This window comes from Musca vetustissima, unplaced genomic scaffold, assembly GCF_032173495.1.
Source record: "Musca vetustissima isolate MV318-11 ecotype Yass unplaced genomic scaffold, APGP_CSIRO_Mvet_v1 utg7192, whole genome shotgun sequence".
NCBI classification, from domain to species: domain Eukaryota; kingdom Metazoa; phylum Arthropoda; class Insecta; order Diptera; family Muscidae; genus Musca; species Musca vetustissima.
Genome location: NW_026880622.1, coordinates 19,681 through 39,435, shown reverse-complemented (window position 1 = coordinate 39,435; position 19,755 = coordinate 19,681). Strand labels below are relative to the sequence as shown.

General features: G+C 32.5%; 1 protein-coding gene across 1 annotated transcript in view; it reads left to right on the top strand.

Annotated features, from left to right (window-relative positions):
* The window catches only part of LOC133326329 (ecdysone receptor), a 47,334-nt gene extending 27,821 nt beyond the window's left edge, over positions 1-19,513 (top strand). The window contains exons 2-5 of the mRNA XM_061534997.1: positions 17,233-17,708; positions 17,807-17,950; positions 18,564-18,716; positions 18,792-19,513. Coding sequence (XP_061390981.1) covers positions 17,233-17,708; positions 17,807-17,950; positions 18,564-18,716; positions 18,792-19,499 — 1,481 coding nt within the window. The 3' untranslated portion in view covers positions 19,500-19,513. The remainder of the gene's footprint in view (positions 1-17,232; positions 17,709-17,806; positions 17,951-18,563; positions 18,717-18,791) is intronic.
* Positions 19,514-19,755: the final 242 nt, after the last annotated feature.

Sequence of the window (19,755 nt, the reverse complement as noted above, 5' to 3'; positions counted from 1 at the left end):
ATAAGATATACCTTAACTCATCTCCTTGATGCTGAAATACTCTCTGTAAATTCAAGAGAGTAAAAACCCCTTTGAGTGGTGTCACTACCTTGAAACTGATTATTAAGCTATAAGAAGTGGACATATCAGTTCCAAGTGTGAGGGTGAGATGTTTCCGACATCTCAGATAATATTTTCTCTGGAGTAAAATACAGCCTAACTTCTCTCCTTCATATTAAAATACACTCCTCAAATGTAAGAGAGTGTAAAGAAAAAATATTAAATTGCGGTCATTAATTTGAAACAGATTTTTTAGCTACAATATATCGTCGTAGCCGTTTCAAGTATAAGGATGAAATGTAGTCGACCCCACAGAAAGTATTTGCTCTAAAGGAAGATTTAGTCTAACACACACCATTGATGCTAAAAATTGTTTGCATATGTAAGAGTTTAAAAACAAACAAATTTGAATGGGTGTCACTACAATCAAACCGATTTTCAAGCTATCGTAAATAGGATAGTAGTTCCATGTTTGAGGACAAAATTTTCTAGACCTCTTAGAGAGTATTTTCTCTGATGTAATATATGTCCTAACTACTCTCTTTTATACTAAAATTTCCTCTGTAAAAATAAAAAAAAGTATAAAATATGTTTAAATAGGGTCATTGTTTTGAAATAAATTTTTAAGCTATATGAAGTGGACATAGCTGCTTCAAATGAAAGGATAAAATGTTGTCGACCTCTTAGAGAGTATTTTCTCGGAAGTAAGATACATCTTAACTCATCTCCTTGTTAATAAAATCGACTCTGCCAACGTAAGAGAGTATAACAATTCACTGAAATAATTACCAACTTTTAAATTGATTTTTATGGTATATAGGCTTGTCACACACTATCCGCATAAGAGAGAGAAATTTCATAGACCCTTCCAAAAATATTTTTCTCTTTGGCCTGAATTCGATTACTATAAAAATTCAGCTCCAATTTACAGTTTTCGTGTTAAATATTATGAAATGTGGATGAGAGCCTAGGGGTGTATAATTAATAATCAGGAGATGTTAATCATATGCCCAAATATATACATTTTTTAAAATATTAAAATAGTATGTAAAATCATTGTTCTATTTTAATAATTATAATATTGTTCAGATCACAACGGATCTGAATTTTTCTGAGTGAATATATTTTTCTCATTCAATTTTTTTTGTTTTGTTTTTTTTTTAAATACTTCTTTTCATCACATTCCTTTTTAACTGAAAACGGATATGACACTCAAAACAAATTATATATGTAAAATTTTGCAGTGTTGTGTGTGTGTTTTTTTTTCATAAATAGGCCGTCGTCGCCAGTCACCACACCACAGCCACTGCTGCCACCATCATCATCATTACCCAAACATTTTAATTTTTAATAGTTTTTTCATTTCGCCGAAACAATTCTAACCCAAGGCATTATTTTTTTGGTTTGGCCTTCACTATTTAGACGTGATCACAAATGGGATACCAGCACAAGACTCTCTGCGCCAAAAAAACCGCAAAAAAAAAGAAATTGCAAACGATTTCTGTGTAAGTTTTTTTCATTATTTGTATAAAATTACTTACAATTTTTGTAGTTTTTTTTTTGCTATTTGCTTTTCAAAACAATGTGTGGCGGTTTTTTTGCTGCTATTAGCCGTATTTGAATGGGGGTCTTTTGGTATGGAAGTGTGTCTAAATGCCAAACACACACACTCACACACATTCAATACAAATTGTTGTGTTTTTCGGTATTCGGAAATTTTTAACATTGAATTATGATTACTTTTGGCCACAATGGCGGTGTGACGCGGCTAGTAGTAGCCGAAAAAAAAACAAACCAAACGGCACGACATTCAGCCATAAGAAAGCTGATAATTGTGGCTGGCTGGCTTCAGAGCTGGCATTACTTTGCAAAAATATAAAGACTCAAGCAAGCCTCTCCTCCCCCCTCGCTTAGAAATCTTAAACTAAAACAAGTATTTTGTTGTACTTAAAATAAATGATAGGTGCTATGCTGCCTGCCTGCCAGCCATGGTGTTTGCTGATGATGATGTTGTTGTTGATGATGACTACTAACCAACAATCACCTAGCTATCTAGCAACCAAGCATATAAAAAAACTCAAATAAAAATAATAACAATAATCATGAAATATAATAATGCATTCATTATTAAAAATCATTTCAAGTACACAGCTTTTTTTGTATATTTGTTTTTCTGCTACTTCTCCTGGTATTTTTTTTTTGTCAATAAATTCGAATATTTTCAAGTACACGGCTGAATTGTTTGTTGTGTTTAATAAAAATAACAATAACAACAATGGTTCGGCCTCCCCCTCAACCTCACTGGCTTTCCCTCCAACAGTATCCCTGGCCAACAATTTTCGTGCAAAAATCACAATTAAACAAAATCCACAACAAAAAACCCTCAGTACTTGAATTTTTGAAACAAAACCAACAGCAACAAAACACCAACAAACAAAACCTCCAAATAACAAATTGTTTTAAGCCACCTTGAATACTAAATATGCGCGCCACAACTCGTCACGATACCACCGCCATGCGATATTGAGCTTTGAAACTTAGACTTTAGTTTGCGTTTTTTTTTTCTTTTTTGTGTATTCCTCTTGGGAGTTTTTTTGTTAAGCGTGTTAATAGGTATCAGCTGTTTTTTTTCTATTTCAAATCTTAATCATTGTTTGAAAAGAAACATATTCTTAATTTTTACACATAACAACAAAAGATATTTAAAATCTATGAATTATTGGTATTGAAAATTCTAACAATAGATAAGCTAATGAAGTTTTTTGGAATAGTTTTATAAAAATTGGTTTCCCAATATCACACCTTACACATCTATAAATAAGCCATTAAAGCCCCCCCAGAAAAAAACACAAAGAACTTTATTAACTTTCCATAATATTTGCATGACAAATAAAAATTGATTTTAGAATATAAAATATTAATAAATTATGATTATTAAATTTAAATTTAGATCAAGGAACAGATGGTGATATTTGTATACATAATAATTGGATAATTTATCGAAAAATATTAATAATTAAACAAAACTCAACATAAACATCGTCAAAAGACATTATTTTTTAATTTAAAGAAGTTACTTACATTTCAATTTTAAAGTTGAAGGCGTGTATTGGAGCATGAAATATAGAGGACACTCCCAACTACATTATTCTCAAAGAAATTCTTCTCTATTGAAATTCTTCCCACAAAATTGATAAAGTTTAAAAAGCTCAGTAGTTCAAATTATTGACCCACTTTTTCAAATACAGTGAATATTTAGGCTTTTTAAGCTATAAGAAATAAATTTACTGGCTTGATATATGAGAAGGATGTCTAGTAGAAATATCAACAAATATATTTTCCGAAGGACGCTATGACCTAAGAAATTCCTTATTAGCGAAATCTTATATTGAATAAAATAATAAATTAGTTTAAAATTAAGTGATAGTCATTTATATGACAATTTCGAAGCTTTAAGCTTAATTTAAAAGCTTTTATATGCAAGTGAAAAATTTAGAGGATAATCTAATGAACATTTTGTCCATCAGAAACAATCTTCTCTCTTATCTCCTTGTTAAAGAAATTAACAAATGTAATATTCTCTTTATTGTCATAAATCAAATAAACTAAATAAAATGGATATTTCAGGCTTTAGAAAGGATTTTACAGGCTTGATGTGTAAGCAAGAAATGAAGTAGACATATTAGCAAATATATTCTCCAAAGGAGGCTATATGCAAATATTATTGCTTCAATAAGAAATCTTCACCTAAAATATATGAAGTAAAACATTTGAACATATTTTTGGATGTCGTCTTTGGTAAAAGTTTGTTTCGAAGCTTTAAGCTTGCAATTTCAGTTTTCCTATGGGAGAGACAATTTTAGAGGATTGTCCAAAGAATATATATGTCAAAGGATGGAACCACATATCTCATCTCCTTGTTAGTGAAATTTCACCCTAAAAATTAATAGGAGTAAAAAATCGTATTATTTCGATTTATCAATCGTTTCTAAATAATATTAATTTTTGAAGCATTAAAACTGATTTTACAGGTTTGATGTATAAGTATAAAACATAGTAGAGATATTACTAAATATATCCTCCAAAGGAAGCCATGCCCTATCACGGTCACTTCAGGTCGAAATCTTTCCATGAAAAACAAGAACTAAAACCGAAAACTATGAAAACATTAAATTTGCGTTATGAAGCTTTAAGCTTTGTTTTAGAGCTTTCCTATGAGAGACGACATTTTAGAGGATTGTCTAAAGAACAATTTTGCCAAAGGATATAACCACCTCCCTCATCTCCTTGCCACTTAAAATATGGCCTCAAAATATGATATAAATAAAAATCGCATTATTTCGACTATTCGGTAAACCTCTATAAATAAAATTCATTTTTGAAGCATAAAGGCTTATTTTACATACTTAATGTTTAAGGATGAAATATGGTAGTCCTATCAACGAATATATTCATCAAAGGAAGTCATGCCCAAACATGTTTACTTTAAGGTGAAATCTTCTCATGAAATAAACAAAAAATATAAAAACATTGAAATTGTGTTGGTGATTGACGATTGTCAAAATTTTCTAAAATAATTTGTTTTTGAGACGTTAGATCCATTTTTCAAAACAAAAAATAAAAATGTGTAGAATTAGCTGTAAAAGACAATTTATGTAAGGAACATTTTTTCCAAAGAAAGGAACCACCTCCCTCGTCTCCTTCTTACTGAAATGTCCCTTAAAAAATGAATGCCTCCACAAAACCAATATCATTTTTAACTAATCAAAAATTTTCTTCCAAAGACAGCAAACCTCAAACTAGTTTCCTTACTACTGAAATCCGCCGAAGACTTAAAAATTAATAAAAAAGTCGCTTTATTATTCGGATGAAGCTTTTTTTATAATTTTTATAGAATTTGTATTTTAGACAAATATTTATTTGAACATTTTACCTCATTTGCCATATGTTTATCTACATATTTCAACTTGAATTTTTCTTTGAGTGTATAGCACAAATAATCAACTGCATCTCGTCTATATATATGCATACCCCTGAACTTGAATTTCTTTTGCATTTTCTTGTTTCCTTTTCTTCTTATTATTTTTTTATGGAACATTCATCAGCTTCGAATTTTCGAAAAAATGAAAATAAGAGATCGGCAAATGTCGTTGCGCTTGGTCGTCTTTTTTGTTGATAGCCCCAGAAAATAATCAGACATCTTATTTGGTTGGTGGGTCGATCGCTATTTTGATGATAAAAATTCGCAAACAAATACAAAACATATAGAAATTCACTCACTCAGATGGTGGCCGTTGAGTTCATGAACTTTATTTTCAGAGATGTTGCTTTTAACTTTTTTATTTATTTGTTTTAATTTTTTTTTGCGCAAATCGCATGAAGGTTAAACGTGTCGAATATAAAGAAGAAGCATCACAAATAGCCAGATGATGTTACTTTCAGACAACTAACTACAACAACGACAATAACAATAATAATCAACCAACAAAAAAAAAGAACAACATAAGGTGGAACATGCAAAATTATGTAAAAATTTGCGGAAATTAAAAACGTGAACTCGAAACGAACAAAATAATGGCCAACACACACACACACAAAGCGGAACAATAACAAGAACCATAATTCGTTAACGTCAGTCAACCAGTTTTAATGTTATCTCTTCTTCTTTTTTTGGTATGGTCCCACAAAATTACCATAAATATTTAGAAAATCAAAAAAGACAACGGTAACTTGAAGATTTTTTAATATTTCTATTTCGAATTTATTAAAAAAAAAAAAACATTCTAAGACGCTATTTTGATGAATCAAAATTTGTTAAAGTTGTCTTAATTGAATGAATCTAGGTCGCATGAATTTATGCCATTTTTGTATTTTTTTTTTATGCCGCCCTCTCAAAAAAGGACTTCATTCATTCGTTCTTTGGTTCGCTCACCCTGACATGAATTGTCAAAACAAAGATTATTGAGGTTTTTTTATTTCGTTTTTATTTTTTCTAAATAATTTATCAATGAAAATTTATTCAATTTGTTATTCAATGTCTTCATTTGCGTGTATGACGCGCGCGTTTTTTATTTCATTTCATTTTCAAATCTTAACCGGAAATAGGAAATGTCATTTGCTGTGTTGTGTTTTGATATTTTGATAAAATAGTCACCGAGATTGTTTTTATTTTGAAATATATATCTAAATGATGTTATAGATTACAACTGAGCATAGCGACAGCTTATGACAGCTCATCATTTGTCAAATTATGTCATTTGACACAGGTTTACACTTAAGTATCACCTTGAGTGCATTGATGGGAGTACTAACTGTTTGTCAAAATTCTCGTAAAAATGTAGGAAAATAAAATGCAAAATATTGAACAAATTGTTTAGAATTTAAGGAATTGCACAATTTTTATACAGTCCAAAGTTGGGCGCCAATAGGCTTGATACTCAAAACAAATTTTGGACATTAATTTTAATTATTCGACATTAATATATCTAAGATTAAGTTAAACTTTAGATGAATTTAAGTGTCTTATTTGTTTAACTTCCACAATTGTATAATTTATGACATTTTTAAGTCATTTATGACATCATCATCCATTTCCTTAATTTCTATACTGACATTTGACTTTGTTTTCGGAAGAAATAAAATAAGAACATAACCCCCCTCTCCCATTTCTTAAAACAAATCATATGCTATTATAATTTAATCTTAAGACTTTAACCATACAATTTTGTACACAAAAACAACAACTACATTAAAGAGGAAAAAGAAGAAGAGGCATTAAAAGCAACACATTAATATTATGCCAACATTAACATCATTTGTTATCCCTTCATCCATGCCTGAAAAAATAAAAAAACAAAGCCCAAAACACATTCATGGGCACTCAAGCCAACCCAACAGCCAACATTCAGGTGAACAATAAAACAAAACAAAAAAGGCAAGAACAACTTCATAATTAATCATAACATTTAATAAGGTTCCTCTTCTCATTTAAAACAACAACAATAACATATCATATTCTGGGAGTTTTTATTTTCAAGCCATAATATTAAAAAAAGAAAGAAACTTAATGACTTCAAAGCCTAACATAGTACCTCAATGTTGCTCACACATACATATGATGGTTGGTATGATAATATAAAATAATTAAATGTTCTTATGTGAAACAAATTAAAATGGCAAGGGACCACCAATGTTTGAAATTTCAGTTTTAATTTGCCAATAAAATCTTAAATGAAGGACCCCAAATCCTAAGCTATTGGCCATTATAAATCACACTTATTTGAAATCTTAGAAACACCAACAACAACAATGAAATTACTTTATTTAAGTTTTTTTACTCGTTATTCACTTTTCGCCAACTAACTAAAACAACAACAATGGTGTGTAATTTAGACTTTGTGGTTGGTGGTAGTACTTACTACCACATCACAGCCACGTCCGACCACCACTACCTTCATCTGTTCCATCCATCTGTGGCGTTAAATAAAACTAACAGCAGCAACAACAACAACACCAAGAAAAATAAATGATAGTATTTATTACCTACCAGGAAGCAGAACATTATAAGCGGCAAAAACAACAACATGAGAACATAACAAACCCGACTGATTTGTACAAAAGATAAACTTTAAGCAAATGCTGGTCGGTCGGTCGTATGGTCCCCTATGTGTTACGCTTGTACTTGTCAGTGGCGGCAACTACGATTACGTTGATGACGTTGACGAGACAAACATCAATGGGACATCTTAAAAAATACTCAACATCGTGTGTGTGTATTCTAGACTATATATTTTTTCCCTTTAGGCTTCGTCTTCATCTTCGGCTGCTTTCCACTTCTTTAGTTTTAAGCTTAGAAAATATGAGAACTTTAGTTACACTGCCAGCTCATGGTGTGTACTCGCCACTTGTATTTTAATGCAATAAACAAATATTCCGCACACACACATACTAATGTAAGAAGGAGGTAGGTATAAAAATTAATAGGAAAAGGGAAGGATTTTCATGAAAGGTCATTAAAGATCCCTATTGTCAAGCTAAGTTGAAAGTCTTCATTGTGTTTTAACATATGTGGATTTTTAAATGTTTTCACCATATGAGCTTGCAGTTGAAGGAGTAGCTACCATAACAACTTCAATTGAATTCCTTATTCCCAGCCAAGTGTAAAGCCTTCATTGTGTTTTGACTTTAATTGTACAACTTTTAATTTTTTCTAAATCTGAGGTTTAACTTAAAGGAGTAATCCCCAAAAAACCTTCATTAGCGATCCTTATTACCAAGCCGAGTGTAAAGACTTCATTGTGTTTGGACTTTAATTCAGGAATTTATGTATTTATCTAAATCTAAGGTTGAAGTGCGAGATGAAACCCCCTTAAAAACAGCATTAGAGATCCATATTGTCAGGATAAGTGTAAAGCCTTTATTGTGTTTTGACTTTAATATAATAATTTTAATTTTTTTCTAAACCAAAGGTTGACGTGCGATGGTTAAACCCAATAAAAATGTCATTAAAGAGCCCTCTTGTCAAGCTAAGAGTAAAGCTTTCATTGTGTTTTGGCTTTAATATGGAAATTTCTATTTATTTCTAAATCTGAGGATGAAGTTCAAGAAATAACTCCATAAAAACCTCATTAGATATCCTTATTGTCAAGCTAAGAGTAAAGCTTCCATTGTGTTTTGGCTTTAATATGGAAATGTCTATTTATTTGTAAATCTGAAGTTAAAGTTCGAGAAATTACTCCATAAAAACTTCATTAGAGATCCTTATTGCCATGCTAAGTGTAAGACCTTCATTGTGTTTTGGTTTTATTATGGAAATTTCGATTTGTTTCTGAATCAGAGGTTGAAGTTTAAAAAGTCAAGTGTAAAGCGGTCATTGTGTTTTGACTTTAAAGAAGTCATTTTTATTTACTTTTTTTAATCTGATGTTGAAATAAAAAGTGTAACACACATTAAATCTTCACTAAATTGCCTTATTGTTGCGTGTAAATCCTTCATTGTGTTTTGGCTGTAAAATTTATAGTTTTTTCCTTACAATTTTCAAATTACTTTTCCCTATATATCTACCTACCTACATACATACTTCTATATAACATCGACAATATGAAAACAAAGCTATGCGTATTATTACCGACACATAGGTGGTGCTTCATGTTGTACTCAGCTGGATTAAAACCTTGAAAATACGTTTTAAATTCGCTTGTGGTGGAGCTCTAATGTAACTGAAGACGACAGCAACGACAATCACATTCATTGACTTTGCAAAGAACAACAACAACCATTGGAATTGAAATACCATTTCACTATGCGAACACACATCGAATTTAAGCATATATGCAAATATATACGACTCCATGTAAATGGAGTCATCAATTTTTATAAGTGATGAGAAATGTTATCAAAAATGAAATCTTTGCAATAGGGAACTTCTGTCAGGAATTTTCTTCGTTTATAATAACCTTGCCATTTGCCACAGGAAGAACATTAAGAGTTACCTTTTATTGACTGCAATCAGCTGTTCACTGAAATTGAATGACAGAATTCTGGGAAAGATGAAAACGGGTTGGAAAAATGTCCATATATTTTCTTTTGGGATCAGCGAAAACAATTTTTGTTTATTTTGCCACAGGGTTAAATTAAAGTGTTGACATTTGCAATTAAACAGAATCAGCAGTTCAATGAAGTCTTGAATTGGAACGTAATTTGCCATATAAATGAAGTCAGCTGTTCAACTAGATCCTCGATCAAAATATATCCATAAATTGCCAGGTCATATATCTGTATGTCCCATTTAAAAGGATTTTGATAGCAATCAGCTGTTCACAGTAAACATAGAGTTGCTTGGCCACACATCAAATTTTCATAATATGTACCACAATTTGTTTGAAAATTTTATATTTGAAGTATTTTATTCCGCCATTTTTTAACAAATTATGCAAATGAAATATTTTTATACTTTTTAATCTCCCATCCACGATACAATCTTTAGTATTAAGTCCTCCACAAAAAATAAAATTTTGCTTAGAGTACCTTCCTCAACAATTTTATAACTTAAGTAGATAACAACTTTTTTTTTTGTTTTTTGTGACATTTCAACATAGAAACGTCCATCATAAATTTGCAAAAAAAAATTAAGATGCTTGTGATTTTCGAAATTAAAAAAAAATTGACTTCTTGACATACTTTTGTTTTAAATGGAAGTACCAATACAACAACAAAAACCATTTAACATTTTAGAAATTAATTTTGTTTATTGTGAAGGTAAACAGCAAAGTATTGTGGGTGTCTATATTTCGGTATAGTGCGGTTGAATGAAGGTGGTCAAGTTATTGCTGGGCTACATCACAAAAGTGAATTACCATTCACTGAGCTTTATAAGAAAGTTAATGTTAAATTATGGTCGGTATTTTTTCTGATATTACAAAATCATAAATTGTAGGCGTTCAAAATAATTATACAATTTTTTTGGCCTAAATGGCGCCCAAACATGATTTTAATGAAAGTAAGATCTAATCATAATTATGTAAATAAATGTAATTGGTGATTTACTCAAAAAACAAAATCGTATTAAAATAAAACCTCAAAACTTTGAAAAAAAATATTTTTTTATCAAAACTTTATGAGGGATTTTCTTATTTGATTTTAAATTTATTTTTAAAACAAATAAGAAGTTTTACTGTATTGATTTTTTGTTTGCTTAAAACTCTTTATTTCTCTCCCTGATAGTCATGAATTTAATATTTACCATAGCCATGTGTGTTTGTGTGGAGTTTTTTTAAGCCTCTTGTTTCGTTTGCATATATATATATATATATATATTTGTTCTTCCATTCTTTGTGCACTTCTCTCTTTCTCTTTTATTTTCTGCCATTCAGACAAACGGACGTTATGGCGGCAATGAGTTTCTATTTTTTCGGTCTTTCCTCTTTGCCGTATACAAAATACAAAATTATTGATTTGTTGGGCTATGCTGCAGCTACTGCTACTAAGGATGGTGATGATGATGAAATGCGCATGCGTTTTAAAACAATGCAAAAAGTAGGAAATGTTAACCTAGGTTCACTCATACTTACACTCCCTGCACTGCTGCAATGCTATGCAAACACCAAAAACGACAAAAACATCTGCAGCAGCGACTCGCTCAACTACAAATGTCATGGATATTCTATATGTATGCAAAGGACATTCATTTACATATATCTGTATAGCGAATACAAAAACTTCATTCTCACATCCTTGTTCCCATGACCAAGCCCACCCATACCCCGGTTTCTGCCATTCATAGTTGAGATTCATTCATCTTAACTAGCAAACCATACAAAAGGGAGGTTTCCCACTCTCTTTCTTCCATTTTTGTTGTTGTTTTTTCTTCTTCTTTTTGATGACAACTCAAGGCAAACAACAAATATTGTATTTTTGTTGGTCCTACCTTAACTCCTCATACTAATTTTTGTATGTCATGATTTTTTTTTTCAACAACAAGAGAATCCTTTACACATAAAGACAGTACAAAAAAAAATTCTGTAATTGAAATTTCAAGTTGAAATAAAATGTTGAATAAAACTCATTTCAACTAATTTTTAGCAAACTCTCTTGAATTTGTCAAGCTAGTTTGGTATGTGGCCAGGTGGCTTAAGTAAATTGTAAATTAATTGTTTTTATGTTCATTAAACTCATTTGATGTAAACATAGTCTTAAAAATAAACAATGAATTTTAAAAAATATGATTTCTACATACCAAATTTGATCTGTGACCATGCAACTTAAGATTTCAACTGCAAAAACCACATTGTTTTATTATTGGCATCAATTGGTTGATTTCAATGTTGTAAAAATAACAATAGCAACGCTTTAGCTAAGGATGTAATGCATTTTGCCATACGGCAAAATTAAGGAGTTCATATTTATCACTAAAAAGGAGTCAGCTGACCGATGTCAATGACCGATGTCAATGGCTGTATGGCCACATATGGAATAGAAAAATTAAAAACGAATTAACTTTAAACATTTTTGCAGCTTCTTACCGAAAAAACCTCTCTCTAACAAAAAGTAGTAACATTTTACTCAACAAATTTGATATGTTAAAAATGGTACCCAAGAAAGCTAATCTTAAATTTTTCATGAGATTTCCATATTGTTCTGTTTTATTATTTTATTAAAGAGTTGGGGTCTTCAAAGCAATTATTTTCTCAAATATACAAAAATAACAAACAATATGTTATTTTCTAGATTCAATCAGCTGTTAATGATTTTAAGCTATGTGGCCACACATCAAATTTATTATTTGTACATAGATTAATACTTTAAAAAGTATAAAAATTGCCTAATATTTTCAAGTTAATAAACGAAGAAATATGTATGATTCAAATGTATATATACTTATAGGGAACATAGCACGTATTAGTTATTATATTTTTAGACTTAATTTTCAACTAGATATACGTACAATGTTTTGAAAATTCTGTAACCCTGTTGAACTCCAATGAATTTTTAATTAAAAATAAAATTATTTCAAGTCACCTGGCCACATATCTATATTTTCATTTCAACTAAGGACTCTATTATATGTTAGTATATTGGCAAAGGATCTAAAAAAATAAAATGTAAACCATGCAATACATATACACGTACATATATAAATTCTCTAGAAAAAGCATAGCACTAAACAACTTTTGACTTTTTTATTTTTTTCATCTAAATATATGTAATGATATGCATATAAAATAGTGCACATGGGGGTATATGTTACAGCCTATATATGTATACATAATGTTTGCCCCTCATGTACTATCAACATTGTACAAGTTTCTCTTAAAAAAAAACCTTGTTATTGACTTGATTTGACATTCATTAAAAATACACACACAAACTCACGAAAGAAAAATCTAACAACAAAATAGGTAACATTGTAAAATTATGCAGGCTGGTTGGATGGCAGGCTGGCTGACTGCTAAACTGGCTGGAAGACCGGCAAGTCAGCAAGCAACCACTCAAACCAGCCTCTTCTCCATACACCAAATACAGCAACAACAACTAAAAAAGATAATAGCCTAGGACAACTTGTATATTTACCCTCTATCTACTCCAGATATAATGAATGCATTTTCATGCTACTCTTACATACATACACACAAAACAACAAAAACTAGATATGTGTGTTTATTTATGTTGTATTCACTTTGTTACAAACTTAAGGGGGCATGAGATCAGTAGTTATAAATATAACAAGCCAACAAAAAAGCTGGCAGGCAACAACCACTCCACCAAGTACTGCTGTATATGTGAAACCCAAGTGAAAATCTTTATAGGCTTATTGTGTGTGTTTTGCTGTAAACTTGCATTGTCTTGCACAAAAAGCAAAATGGCATAAGTAAAGATTCGACTTATTTACTATTTTATTAAATAAAAACGAAAATAGTTACAAATAGCCATTTTTGCCACTTGTCACAGGGTTAAATTGAAGGAGCCTGCATATTGAGAATAAAATGTCATCACGGCAACACAACAGTTACTCTCTGTGATATTTGCAAACTATAAATCACATAATCTGGCTGGGGCGTATTTACACTATACCATTAGTTACTCTGCGAGACAGACGTTTGCGCAACAGTTACTCTCTCTGTGACATTTGCAAACATAACTCACATGATCAAGGTTTGGGGCGTGTTTACACTATGTTAATAGTGTAAACACATCAACTATCATTTGAAAATATGCAATTTGTAAAATAAATTAATTATTATTATTTGCACCAATAGCAAGTGATTACTGTCATCAACCAATTTTTGGTTTTTGTTATTTTATTAATAGTGAAGGTGATGACGTTGGTGATCATTGTATTTCTTTCAATGTTAATTATATTTCTTGGTACTGGTTTCACAGCATGCCACAACAACAACAACAATAAAACCAAAACATGCAGAAACTTGAAATCTTGCCTGGTGAATGTTGCAATTGCAGTTATTAGCTTTGTTGTTGTTGCAGTTTTTTTGTGCTGCCATAACAATATCGGTTTGTGTTGCAAAGAGAAAGTTGTTGTGTTGTTGCTGGTACTGCTGCTGCAGATGATGATGGTATTATATTGCACACATGAATGCCCGCTTGCCACCGCAAAACATCACAATCTTCTCACACTCGTGCATGCAACCAGCCGCAGAAGAAAAAGGAAAATCTGAAGCCGCAACCAAAAAAAACCATAGAGTGTGAAGTTAAAGTGAGGAAAATCTCTAAACATGTGGTCGACATCCAAACATAATAATCTGGCGTGCTGCATACATACATTAGTGGCATGCAATTTAATATGCAGATGATGTAGGTAGCCAGTCTTGGCTTGGTAGAAAGAAATAAGATCAATTTTGCTAAGCTTATTTTTTTTTCTTGTGGATTTCCATTGCCTTTCCCACAAGAAGAAGAAAACGAAAAAACTGGGTGGCAGTTTAAGCCTCGGGAGTGGGGTGGGTATGCCATTTGGCGCTCCATTAACCCACCACATTATCATAAAAATGTGAAATAATGCAACATGGCAAAATTGTTGCTGTACAACGACGTGCTGCCACAAATTGCAGTTGCTGGCTGGCTGGATGGTTGGTTGATGTTGCTCTGGCTGGCCTGGCTTCTTTCTCATTGGATTTTCCTTTCCATTTTTGCCATCCATCCATGGTGGTTGTTGCAGTTTTCTTATTTTTCATTTCATTTTGTTTGTTGGATAGATGGATGGGGTTTTTCATTTTCTTCTGCCTTGTAAGCCGTGGAATGGAAAGTGGCATAATGGCCATATATCCCATGCTGCCTGACTGCCTGCTTGCCATCTCTGCACAAAGCCAGCCACATAGCAAAATAAAAACGTGCTTGAGCCAAGTTTTCCCACTTTTTCTTCTGCTGCTGATGTACACGTTTCTCATGTTTTTTGTTTCTACTTTTTTTTTTGCCCACTGAACTTTTCTTGGTGTGGCTTGGGAAGTAGAGCGGAGGCAGAAGAGAGCATGTAAGCAAAGGCCTGGAGCAGCAAAAATGAGCCTATTTTCCAAAGCTGTTGTTGCTGTTGCTGCTACTGGTGGTGGTTGCTGTTGTTGCCACTGACGCTGCTGCAATTCGTTTGGTGGGTTTGTTGGTCTTTCGGTCGTTGTGGCACACACACACACACAAACAGAAAAAATATACGTCAATAAACTTTTCATAGCACCCAGCACGTCATGCACGTGCATTATTCGGCTACACACATACAAATGTAAACATAAAAAACCAAATGGAAAAATTGCACACCAGAAAAAGTGCAGAGGAGAAAAGGAAAATGCAAAAAAGCAAAATGAAAAGAAATACCACGACACAACAGAGGTGAAGGGCATTTTGGTGCTAGAGAGCAATAACAACATGACACACAAGCACACATACTCTATATGTAATAGTATAGGGGACTGTATGTATATATGTATCTAGTATTATATACCCATAGATATAATCCAAAATAGTTAAAGACTGGATGGATGGCTGGCTGGCTTTTGGCTGACATTTGCACGAGAGTAGTTTGCCTTCAAGTGCAACCACCGATGTTGTTGATGATGATAATGACGACGACGACAACGACGATGATGATAATGATGACAAAACACTCTCCACATGTGCATATCTGACATACAGACATACAAGTGAATTTATATGGCTGTAGCTCAGCTAGCTGGGCTATGTTACAAATAAAGCAGCACGATGATGGAGGTTTGCTTTACAACAATTGTACAATTTGTACCGGGGAATAAATAGACGATATCTTGTAGATAATTACATTCAATGTACAAGTTTACATGTGTGTACATATGTGTGAATGCAGTTCAAGTGCATATACTCTATATATCTTTGGCAAAAGCTGTCGCAGCAACTATATGTATGCACGTTTGTACACATTTATGTATGTAAACATCTTCAACATAGTCATTTTTTGTATTCCCTGGTATACTATTTGTTCGCTGTGCTTGAAAAACACCATAATCATGTTCCTCTGGACACAAATTGTCTACAAAATGGGTATAGAATGTAATATTTGTATATCATTTTATATGCATATAGATACATATCTATGCATATTGACTGTTATAATTTTAAATACTTTTACATATTTAAATACTTTTACATATTTAAATACTTTTACATAAAATGCATGAACAACTACAGTTTCAAATTAGATTTATATGGATATTCACCAAAAATTATAATACAATTGAAGATATAGGGAATGGATAAGCATAGCTGGTTTATGGTGTATTTTAATAAAATAAACACATCCTTTCTCTTTGTTTCAAATGTTTCTTATTTTGTGCCAATTCAATTGTTAGAAATTGAATTTACTTAAAATGATTTGTACATTAGAACTTTTTGTAGGCTTTGAGGATTTATTTGACATATCAGCAATGGAAGTGACAATATAAACTCATTGGATTTACTAAAATCAGTACTTTTTGGAACGCCTTTTAGTAAAGCTAGGCCATGAACAGCAATCAACTGTGTAAAATCGGCCGATATTACATTTCGACCTCTATTTTACATATTTTTTAAATTGGCTTTTATTGCTAAAAAAAAATTTCGCCATTATGAAATAACTGTAACTTTTCTGAGGATATATGGCGTGTTTACACCTCTTACAAATTTCGTATAGTTGGAGGGTCACACCTTAAACCTCTGGGATCACAATTCAACTGATAATAAAATTAAACAAATTATTGAGATATATTTCACCATCAGCTGATTGTCAAACTAGTGTATGATCTTATTTATTTGTTTTCGCTTGGTTATTCTCGTTGATCAATTAATGTAAATTATTATTCCTAAATGTCATGTACATGAATTGTTGTATGTCTATTTGATACGCAACAAAATATTTGATTTCAGTGTGTGTAGTTTTAAAAATAACCAGTTGTTATAACAAAAAAAAATACTATTGACGTCATGAAACAGATTTCAAAGTGAGAGAGAGCCGGCTAAAAACAGACCAGCACACAATTTCCCCCTGTAATGCATATTTTGTTGGTCATATACATAAAAGATCAATTTGTAATTCTAATCGTATTTGGAATGCGAATAAAACCTTCAAATATTTAAATTAACACCAAGAGATTTGAGATTTCAGTGAAGCTTTATTTTTAAAATATTTTATTGTAAACTATTTTTACTTATATTTTTTATTTTCTTGTCTTATTTCATTTACAGGACGAGATGATCTATCACCTTCAAGTAGTCTCAATGGCTTCTCCACCAGCGATGCCAGTGATGTTAAGAAAATCAAAAAAGGTCCCGCGCCCCGCCTACAAGAAGAACTGTGCCTGGTGTGTGGCGATAGGGCATCCGGTTATCACTACAATGCTCTCACGTGTGAGGGTTGTAAGGGTTTCTTCCGGCGGAGTGTTACCAAAAATGCAGTCTATTGCTGTAAATTCGGTCATGCCTGTGAAATGGACATGTACATGCGACGTAAATGCCAGGAGTGCCGTCTGAAAAAATGTCTGGCCGTTGGTATGCGACCGGAGTGTGTAGTACCCGAAAACCAGTGTGCAATGAAACGGCGCGAAAAGAAAGCGCAAAAAGAAAAGGATAAACTGCAGACGAGTATTGGTGCCACAGATGTTATCAAAAAGGAGATACTCGATTTGATGACCTGTGAACCGCCAACACATCCCACATGTCCGGTAAGTTGTTAATGGCATGTCAGATGTTTATTTTGTTTATTTTTTTAAGTTAGTAATTTTGTATTTTTACTAATTTGTATTTTTTGTTGTTATTTTAGCTGTTACCTGAAGACATTTTGGCAAAATGTCAGGCTCGAAATATACCTCCTCTAACGTACAATCAATTGGCAGTTATATATAAATTAATATGGTATCAAGATGGCTATGAACAGCCATCCGAGGAAGATCTCAAACGTATAATGGTAAGTTGACAGTTGATGTTACTTTTTTTAGTTTAAATAGTTTATGTGTGGAAGTTTTAATAGTTTAAAAACTAAATTTTACTAACATTGAAACCGGTCCTAAATTCAGAACATTTATTTTTTTCGTAGTTACAATAAAAGCGAGTAAGGGAAATATTTGAAATTTGTATTTAGTAACCCTCGAATTGACCCTTAAATTAGAAGAGAAAAAAACGTTTACTAAATCAACGTTAGTATTTATTTACGTTAGAATATGTCATTAGTAAATAATTTTAACCGGAACGCATTATAGTTGAGGTAGGCCGTGATAGACAGCAGTTAGTTAAAAGTAAACAATGTAAAAACGGCCAAATAACACATTTTATTGCCGTTGGCTAGAATATGAATATATCCCACTAATTATTCAATAATAAAATATTAGAGCAACTCAAACCAGACATTTTTTGAAACGCATATTTAAAATAATATTTATTACATATTTTTATCTGAATATATCTCTTTTTTAATTTACTCATGCCAAACTATACAAGTAAAATAAGGATGCTTTATTTGCGATTCCAATTTGGAACACTTTATTAAACATTGTGTTTTTGGTATTCATTATCTTTTTCAGAGTTCACCTGATGAAAATGAAAGTCAAACGGATGTGAGTTTTCGTCATATAACTGAAATCACTATACTCACAGTACAATTAATTGTGGAATTTGCCAAGGGTTTGCCAGCGTTTACCAAAATACCACAAGAAGATCAAATTACTCTGTTAAAGGTCGGTAATTAATCAGGAAAATATTTCTGTGCCTTCTTTATAATAATAAATAATTTCATATATTCTTTTTTGCAGGCCTGCTCATCGGAAGTTATGATGTTAAGAATGGCTCGTCGTTACGATCACAGTTCCGATTCGATATTCTTTGCCAATAATCGATCGTATACCCGTGACTCGTACAAAATGGCTGGCATGGCTGATAATATTGAGGACTTGCTGCATTTCTGTCGACAAATGTACGCCATGAAGGTGGACAATGTCGAATATGCTTTACTCACTGCCATTGTGATCTTTTCCGATCGGCCGGGTCTCGAAGAAGCCGAACTAGTCGAAGCGATACAAAGTTACTACATCGATACACTCCGCATTTACATACTTAATCGCCATTGCGGCGATCCCATGAGTCTCGTATTCTTTGCTAAACTGCTATCCATATTAACCGAACTGCGGACACTGGGTAATCAGAATGCAGAAATGTGTTTCTCCCTGAAGCTGAAGAATCGCAAACTGCCAAAATTCCTCGAAGAGATTTGGGACGTTCATCCCATTCCACCCTCGGTGCAGTCGCACCTGCAGGCGGCCCAGGCCGAAAAGGCGGCACAAGAATCGTTGGCACACACATCAGGTCTGGTGACAGCGATACAACAAGCTACCACCTCAACGTCCATCAATACGGCGCTGGCCACCTCATCGACATCACCACCTGCCACAGCAGCTTCCACACCAAATGGCGGTGATTATGGTCAGGATATGAGTCTGTCAATGCAGTCCGATAGTGCATAGCAATAGCTGTTAATTAACCATGACGACGACGATGTTGATGATGGTGGTAATGGTGGTAATGGTGAGGAGGAAGATGATCTTGATGACGACGATGATGTTGAAGATAACATTGGCGAAGGCGAAGTGGGTGTAACCGAAGCAGTTATTGCATTTGCCGATCATGACTTGCAATAGAAGACATCCAGTTAAATTGGCAGTTACGATTTATTTTTATGTTTTGTTTTCTTTTAGCCTCATCATAGTTTATTTTTCTTTT